The sequence below is a fragment of the Fukomys damarensis genome, unplaced genomic scaffold, assembly GCF_012274545.1.
Source record: "Fukomys damarensis isolate Sample0158 unplaced genomic scaffold, DMR_v1.0_HiC HiC_scaffold_37, whole genome shotgun sequence".
Taxonomy (NCBI): domain Eukaryota; kingdom Metazoa; phylum Chordata; class Mammalia; order Rodentia; family Bathyergidae; genus Fukomys; species Fukomys damarensis.
In genome coordinates, this window is record NW_022900949.1 from 1,849,560 (window position 1) to 1,858,178 (window position 8,619).

The 8,619-nt window shown below is 62.5% G+C and overlaps 1 protein-coding gene across 1 annotated transcript in view; it reads right to left on the minus strand.

The window, feature by feature from the left end:
• Nucleotides 1–4,075: 4,075 nt before the first annotated feature.
• Nucleotides 4,076–8,619, minus strand: part of Ell (elongation factor for RNA polymerase II) — a 37,678-nt gene continuing 33,134 nt past the window's right edge. Inside the window, exons 8-12 of the mRNA XM_033759395.1 lie at nt 8,566–8,614; nt 6,784–6,853; nt 6,517–6,688; nt 5,354–5,398; nt 4,076–5,262 (exon numbers count right to left, since the gene is read on the minus strand). Coding sequence (XP_033615286.1) covers nt 5,146–5,262; nt 5,354–5,398; nt 6,517–6,688; nt 6,784–6,853; nt 8,566–8,614 — 453 coding nt within the window. The 3' untranslated portion in view covers nt 4,076–5,145. The remainder of the gene's footprint in view (nt 5,263–5,353; nt 5,399–6,516; nt 6,689–6,783; nt 6,854–8,565; nt 8,615–8,619) is intronic.

An 8,619-nucleotide genomic window follows, 5' to 3' on the forward strand; every position in this document is an offset into this window, starting at 1 on the left:
GGGCGCAGGTTCGAGGCCCCACCGCCCGGGGTCGCCGTGGCGCTCGTGTCCCGTCGGTCGGCGCAGGCACAGTGCACGTCGCTTCAACCACACAGCAGCCCCAGAGGCTGTGCCCCCCACCATCTTACAAAAGAGGAAAAAGACCCTTGAAAGAGCACCCAGACCTAGCCAGGGAGTGGTACTGAGGGAAGGGGAGGCGTCCTGGGGTCTGATACTGCCAGGGAAACTGAGGCCAACCAAAACAGGTCCCAAAGCCAGGTAGGGCCCCTTTATAAACAGGGGTACCCACTCAGGACTCCCCTGCCAAGGAACCCACGGGCCTCCAGTCCAGCTAAGGCTGGGCTAGTCTGTCCCCGCAGGGCCAGGATGCTTTGGGCTGTGTGCCTTGGTTTCCCCGCTAGAGCAGGAGGGTGTGGGCAGAGCCCGATAAGGGAGGAGCAGGGCCCAAAGCTGGGCACCCCCCTCGTGCTGGGCGATAAGGGAGCGTGGGAACCCAGCGGGCAGCGGGGGCGGCGCCCCAAGAACTTTCCAAAACAAGTGGCCTCCTCCGCTGGATGGAAAGTTCCCAGTACTGGAGCCGGCCCAAAAGGTGGAGACCTGGGAATGCTGGCTCCAGGCCTGTCTGAAGGGCCCCGGTGTGAAGGATTAGGAAGGGAATGTGGCCTCTCCAGCTGGAGAGGGGCCCGGAAGAGGTGGTTGCTGGACAGGGACAGGGTTTTTTTGTTGTTTTTGAGACAGGGTCTCACTATGTAGTTGAGACTGACCTGGAACTCACTGTGTAGCCCAGACTGGTCCGAACTCACAGTGATCCTCCTGCCTCAGCCTCCTGAGTGCTGGGATCACAGGCGTGCGCTACCACACCCAGCAGGGACAGGATTTTGAGATGTGAGAAGTCTGCCAAGAAAAACTGCAGACAGAGCCACCTGAGGCTCTGAAAGAAAAGCCTTGGGAGGGGCTTAGGTGGCCAGCTCGAGGGGCAGAGGGGCAGTGTGGGGACTGGCAGACCCTCAGGGCTGGGAACCAGGACTGTGCTGCTGAAAAACATGCCAGGCCGGGCTCTGACTTCCCCTCCCTTCCATCTGTTTGCCCTGCTGCGGGGCGTGGAGACCAGGCCAGTTCCCAAGGTGAAGACAGCGAGGGGACAAACACCACTGCCATCGAGCTCCAACCCGGCCACCCTGAGATCCACTCTGCTTCCATATAGCAGATAAGAAGGCCTGGCTCCAAGTGGCCAAAGAGCCATGGGGGCCTGGGTGGACAAGCTGCTGTGGGTCCTGCCCCAAGTTTACTTCCATTAGAACATACATATTTTGTCTTTTTATTTTTCAGTGCTGGGGATTGAACCCAGGGCCTTTGCACTGAGCTATGCCCCAGCCCTATTTATTATTTCAACACAGGATCTTGCTAAGTCAATGAATAGCCCAGGCTAGGGTGGAACTTGGGACCCTCCTGCCTCAGCCTCCCTGCGGTCCCATCGCATTCCAGGTAGTCCACACTTCCTGGAACCTAAGCATAAAGTTTTCCCTGAGTCCCTGGGGCTTGGTCTCTGAAGGTTCCTGGGCCTTGTGGGACTCAGGCTCCATGAATTTGGGATGCTGGGGGGATGGAGCTGGGGTGGGACACAGGGCTGGCACATGCTCTGCAGGTGCCACAGCCCTGATCCCTCTTAGGTCTTTGTCACAGGAGTATGGGGTGTGCCTCTCCTGAGGGGTGAGGCAGGGTACCCTATCCACCCGAGACCCCACCAGCAGGGTGTGCAGAGGTGTGGGTCCTGGGGCTCAGCTGTTCACAGGGGTCGGAGCAGCCTGTGGCCCACCTCTGTGTGAGTCACTGCTTGGCTTCGGTGATTTCCGGGCTGCTTCAAGCTGCTCCCCCAAATGATCACACCTAAAGTGGGGGTGTGGGGACCCCAGCGCTCAACCTGCCCCTGGTTGGAAATGTGGGCAGCAGAAATCCCAGCGGCACCTGGGGAGTGGCACCCTGGGCTGGACGGTGCCTGGGGGACTTCAGCTCCTGGGGTTCAGAGGGGGTGTCGTGGGCAAAGATGCAGCAAGGACAGGCCCAGGACCCCACACGTCTGGGGCGAGCTGCGGGGGTGCAGGCAGGCGGCAACACGGGAGGCAAGCGGACAGGACAGGCTCCAGGCTGAAGGAAGGTGGCCTTGGGCTTTCTGCCATCCTCCCCCGCAGTACCCAAGGAAGGTGACAGCAGGGCTGTGGCTGGCCAGGCAGGGAGGGTGGAGGGAGGAGCAGAGGTGGGAGAAGACATGGCCCAGGGGTGGGTGGTGGCAGGGGACTAGGCCCCTTTGGTTTTTGTTTTGTTTTTTTTTGAGACTGCGTCTTGTCATGTAGCCCAGGCTGGCCTAGAACTTGCAGCAATCCTCCTGCCTCAGCCTCCCCAGGGCTGGGGTCACAGGCACAGGTGTGCCACCGTGCCTGGCTGTAAACTAGGACCCTCTGTAGCCCAGCGTGTCCCAGCCTGCTGGGAAAGGAGAATGGCTGCATGAAGGCACTGATTGGTCACAGGGACGTCCTCAGTCCTCCAGCTTCTTGTCTTAGCCACAGTGTCCCCCAACCTGGGTCACACAGCAGGACACCAAGCTCCAGATCTCCCACAAGCTGTGCTTGGGGTTATGCTAACGCCACCCACATTACCTCCCAGGGACCTGTGGCAGGTTTTTGCTTTGCTTTTTTTGTTTGTTTGTTTGTTTTTGAGATAGGGTCTCACTATGTAGTTGAGACTGACCAGGAACTCACCATGTAGCCCAGGCTGGTCTGAACTCACAGCAATCTGGGATTACAAGCATGCAACACCACACCCAGCTAGGTTTTTGCTTCTTGAAGTACTAGGGATTGAACCCAGGGCCCTTGTACTGAGGTGCACCCTTGACCCCTTCCTACTTTCTGAGACAGGATCTTGCTAAGTTGCTCAGGCTGGGCTCACATTTGGGATCCTCCTGCCTCAGCCTCCCAGGGTGCATGGACTAGAAAGGGCTGTGCCATTGTGCCCATCCCAAAGGTAGCTCTTGCTGGGCGTGTAGGCTCAGTGCCTGTCTCTGTGCCAGGCGCATCCCTGCTGCTGTGTCAGCCCTGGTGGGAGGAGCCCTAAGCGCAGCACGCAGCCGTGTTGACTGAGATTCTCTGCTCTGGGACTCTGAGCCCTGCAGGGTCAGACCTGCCCCGGAGCTGGCCTGTGCTGCTTCTGCCCCACCCTGGGGCTTCTTGTGTCCTGTCCCAAGGCCAGGAGGAAGGTGCAGAGTAACCTGGCAGGCAGCTCTGGGAAGCCCACAAATACGAGGCAGTGCCCTGTCACCTGGGAAAAGCCACCTTGAGGGCGGGCGATTTAGCTCAGTGGCCCTGCACCTGCCTTGCAAGTGCAAAGTTCTGAGTTTGATCCCCCATACTAAAAAAAAAAGCCACTTTGGGATCGTCCCTGGTCCAGGCCACCAGGACCCTGGCCACCCTTGCTTAGCTGCACCCGCCCCAGGCTCCTGAGCACCCTCCGGTGTCACCCCTGGGCTGCTCAGGACGGCAGCCAAGACCCGGCATGTCCCTGAGAAGGCCGGGGGGTGGCCAGGCTGTCCCTGCAAGGGAACATGCTTCCCCACCCGTGCCCCTCAGATCCCTGCACTGCCTCAGAACTCAGGCCAAGGCCGCGGCGGACCGCTGACCCCGACCCTCGCTCCTGCAGGAGGCTGTTTTTCCTCTGCAGAATAAACACCCGCCCCACCTGGCCTTGGACGGGCCTCTGGGCCTGCTCCGTGCTGTATCTCCCACCCTGCTGGGTCCCTGGAGCCAGGAGGGAGGACACAGCCCCTGGTCCCTGAGCGCGCTAGTGCCAGCCTGGTCTGGGAGGAGCAAGGAAACACTGCCAGACCTGCTGCTGGGCCATCCCTGAGCTCCTGGGCTCACGTGATCCTCCTGCCTCAGCTTCCTGGGAGTTGGGGACAGGTGGGCCCCTCAGCCAGTCCCAGTCCTCTGGTGCTCACAACCCTGCTGTGGTCCCCAGTCCCGCCCCGTCCTCCCCTGACCCAGCTGCCACACATACAAGCCCGACTGCTGGGTGGCTGGGTTCGTTCAGTGTAATTTATTGTAGGATGAAAAAATCAGCATTCACCTGCTTAGTGTACAAAAAGGACCCTGGGTCTCTTAAGAAAATGTTAGCAAACTGCAGATGCGGACGCCTTCTGATTGTAACATTTGGCAAAAGTGAAAAATTCTTTGTAAACACCAAGTCCATGGCTCAAAGTAGTTTCTCCACAGTACAACATTCAAAGGGAAATAAAACAGCATCAATAAGTTAGGCCGTATTTAATCAGCGAGTGAGCATCGCCTGCCCCAGGGCAGAGCCCTTCCTTGACGTTGAGGTCCCCTGGGACGAGGGCCTCTCATGGCACGGGGGTGGCAGACTCAAGGGGACCCCTGAACAACGGCTCCCGAGTGCGCACAGCGCCCTCCTCAGCCGCCAGATGCCCGCCCTCGTGGAAACACAACAGCCACTGAAAGGGGCTGGGCTTCCGCAGAGGAAGGAGCCCCACGGCGCAGGCGCCAGCTCTGTGGCAGCAGCCGGCCACACTCGCGCGCACACACACGCACACGCACGCACTCGCACACACACTCACCGTCCCACCACGCCGGGGACACTGGAGACGAGGCACAGTACAAAGCAGCACAGGGTGTCCTGGGGCCCCGCCCTCCCTGAGTGCAAACCCAGCGATGGCCTGGCTGAGGTGACCTTGGGACCCACAGGTGGACAGAGGGACGGAGGGAGGCCAGTGGCGTGGGGACCGCGGCCTCCACAGGGACAAAGAGCAGCCGCACAGGGGAAACTGAAGGCCCCGTCACGTCACACCCACGGGGCCCGACGCGGCCAGCGGTAACACCGCTAATACTGCACAGGGACCTGGACGTCCGAGGAGAGGAGGCACAGCTTTAGAAAGAACTGCTTTCTCTTGTACAAAAATAGACGAGTCTCTTCGGTGGTAGCGCATAGAAAACTAGAAAAGGCAGCGGGCTGGCCCGAGTCTTGGCGGTGGCCAGGGACGCAGGGACCCAGGCGGCCGCACTGAGCTGAGCGTCCTGCGTTTATTGTCTGCAGTGAGCCCAGCCTGCCCACTCCGCCTGGCGCCCGTTGCCCGGGGCACTGCTAGGGCCAGGCCTGCAGCTGGCGCTGGTCGAACTCGGCGATGAGCCGCTTGATGTGCGCCAGCTTGCTGTGCAGGTACTCGCAGCGCTGCTTCTCCTGGCTGTAGTTGGTGTTGGTCTGGGGGACGGGGGCAACGTGAGGGTGCGCTGGGGAGAGCAGGCGGGGCGCGGAGCTCAGCCCCCCGGGTGCCCACACCCCCGAGACTCACCTTTTTGATTTTGCGGTACTCCTGCAGGATCTGGCCCCGAGTCGTCTGCAGGGAAAGGAGAGCAGGTGGCACCCCCTCTGCCGGGAAGCCTCCCCGAGCCCAGGCAGGGCCAGCCGAGAGGGCCGGGCGGTGTGGGAGCCGGGCAGTGGGCAGACACCGCTGTGGGGGTGGCAGAGCCAGGCAGCTGCCCTTGTCTGACAGTTGGTGTTGCCCGCTGCTCCCAGTATGGGGGGTCACGTGGGTGCTTCCAGGAGGAGGGGTCCCCAGCCCTGAAACCCCCTCCTTCCCCAATGCACTGGAGACCCACAGGGGCACTGGAGACCCACAGATGAGGACCCCAAGGCCCAGGGCCTGGCGCTGCAGGAGGCACCAGGCTCTTAGCCCTGGAAGGGGCAGGTGGAGGGGACAGGAGGGACCGAGGGTGGGGACAAACATTGACCGGGCTCCGAGCCTTCTCGGGTCCAAGGCGTCCCCCTGCCTGAATGGCTGTTGACTCAGGCAGGCTCCTGGATCTTGGCCTCTGCCTACCAGGATGTGTGGGCCCGGCCTGGCTGCAGGAATCCCTCCGGATCCTGCCACAGCCCCGCGTGTGCTCTCCGTGACTTTCTGTCCCCCAGCAGCTCTTCCTGCCCAGCCCCATGGACCTCTGGCCTGGGCCTGTCCCCCACTCCATGGCCACAGCGCCTTGGGGCCCCCGCCTGTGCAGAAGACCCCAACCGCCTCCTGGTCCTGTTCACAAGTGTCACTGCCTAACCCCTTTCCTTCTTTTTTGGTACCGGGGATCGAACTCGGACCTTGTGCTTATGAGGCAGGCAGCAGCACCACTGAGCTACATCCCCTGTCCCGCTTCTTTCCCTCCTCTCTCTTTCTCTCGGAGGTGCGGACAGAACCAGGGCCTCACCTGTACTAGGCAAGTGCTCACCGAGCCACACCCCACCACTTTGTTTCAGCCTCAGGCTGGCTGTGTGGGTCAGAATGGCCTCGGACTCCTGAGATGAACGATCCTCCTGCCTCAGCCTACTGAGCACTGGGACCACAGCGGTACAGCCCTGCACCACCAGCCAGTATGGTGTTCTGAGCAAGGCCTGTCCCGCAGGGTGGCACCTGTCTGCCCAGTGCAGAGCAGTGTGCCCGAGGGCTTCCTCTGGGGGACCCGGGCGCACCTCGTACTCCTCAGAGCCCTGTGCCAGCTGCCGCAGCTGCGCATCAAGCTGCGTGAAGCGCCGCGTGATCTGCTCGATGCGCGCGTGGAGGTCGCGGTACTCGCTGTACTCGGCGTTGAAGTCGTTCTTGTAGCGCTGGCGCTGCTCCGAGGAGGAGATGGCCACGTACTTGCTGTGAGGAGACGGGGCTGTCAGACTTGGCTGTGGGAGAGCAGGGCGGGCAGCCACATGGCGCAGGGAGCCCCACCCCCGGCCCACTGGACTCACAGCAGGTAGTCGGGCGTCTCGGACGTGGATGTGGGCACGCTGGCGCCGGCACTGCAGGCTCCGTTCAGGCCTGCAAGAGCCGAGGCAGACCTGAGTATGGCGGGGCAGACAGTGGCCGGGCAGCGTGGCAAGGCCTGGCTGTGGCTCTGTGGCTCCGACACAGGTGAGGCCAGGCCTCATTTGGCGCCCTGCTCCTCCTCCTCCAGCCTCACCTAAACAGCAGCTCAGCCTGGTCCGAGCCCTGTGGCATCCTGGGCTCTGGCCCAGCACAAAGGGTCAGTGGTCTCCGGAGACACCTGCCACATACCCCAGGCCTGGTCCCCACTCAGAAAGAACCTCTGCTCCCTTTGGACCTGGGCAGCCCGGGGCCACGCTGTGCATGAGGTCTGTGCCCAGGCAGCCTACAGTCCATGCCCGGGGCAGGCAGCACCCCGCCAGCATCTGGAGGTCTGGAGGGGAGGAACCAGGCGCTGGCCGCCCCATCCAGCATGCAGCCCACACCTTCCTGAAGGCTCTCATTTTCTCTTTCTTGTGCTCCTAGGGAAGAACCTGGGGCCCCTACACTGAGCTATGTCCCAACCCCTTTTCAGTTTTCTACTTTGAGACAGGGTGTAAGCTGCCCAGGCTGGGCTTGAACTTTCAATCCTCCTGGCTCAGTCAGCCTCCCAAGAGCCGTGTCACAGGTGTGTGCCTCACACTCCTGCATGGATGGTTTGGGTGTGTGCCTCGAAGGCCTGGGCTGCTGACCCCACAGACACGCACATCTCCCCAGTGCCCGGGCCCACGAGCGGTGGCACTAAGTGGATGCAGGTCAGACAAGAACCCTGAGGTCAGGGCACAGGGCTCGCGGCCATGACACGCCCTCATTCCCAGCACTCTGCAGGACACAGAGGCCCGCCGGAGGCTGCCGCGTGGACACTACTGGGCCGGGGCTCCACACGCCCACCGCCAGCCTCACGGCAGGCCCAGGCTGCCGACGCCAAGGACAGAGTGCCAGCCGGCCAGCAGCACCTCACTCCACCCTCCAGGTCTCCACCGGCTGGACAAACAGGGAAACCAAGGCTGAGGGCCAGCCCAGCTGGTGAGGGCCTCACCTAGTCTCTGCCTTCCACCCAGCCTGCGTGCAGGCTGTGAGGCTGTGCTGCTTCGCGCCACGGGCCTGCTCCAGGGGCTCCCTCACCCAGTGCCGTCCCCAGCCAACCCCTCAGGGGCCCTGGGCCTGGATGACACGGCCACTGTGCCCTGGGCACCGCTGCTGTCCCCGTCTCCCTCTCTTGCGTGTGTGGTGCGGGGACACAGCCGGGGCGCTCTGGGGCTTGTGGCAACTGTTCTTTGGTCCCGGCTGTCCTAGGTGTGGAGGGCACGACATGGTGTGGGGACCTGAGCAGGCAGGACAGAAGCCCTCCTCGAGGCCCCTCCTGGCCGAGGCAGGGGCTGTGGCTCTCGGGGGCAGCAGCTCGGGCCCTGCCTGTGGCTGCGGATACCCAGATGCATGGACATTCTCCCTTCCTGCGACTCCAAGCACTCACAGCCAAGGCCGTGCGGCAGTCGGGCCGCTCCACGGCTCTGATCCCAAGGCCTGGGCTCCCAGGTGGGTCAGCATGCAATGACCACGTTTGCCCCAGCCAGGCCCACACCCGTCCCTGCTGCTGGCAGCACAGGACTCTGCCGCCTGCATGGTGGCCGCGTCCTTTCTGCTGCGGTTCTGGGGATGGAGCCAGGACCACACACTCAGCCACACACAGCCCTATGACACTGGTCTCGCTCTGCCCCAGCACCTACCCAGGGCGTCGGGCGGCAGGGCGCGGGGCCTGTCCTCCGCCAGCCTCTCCTTGG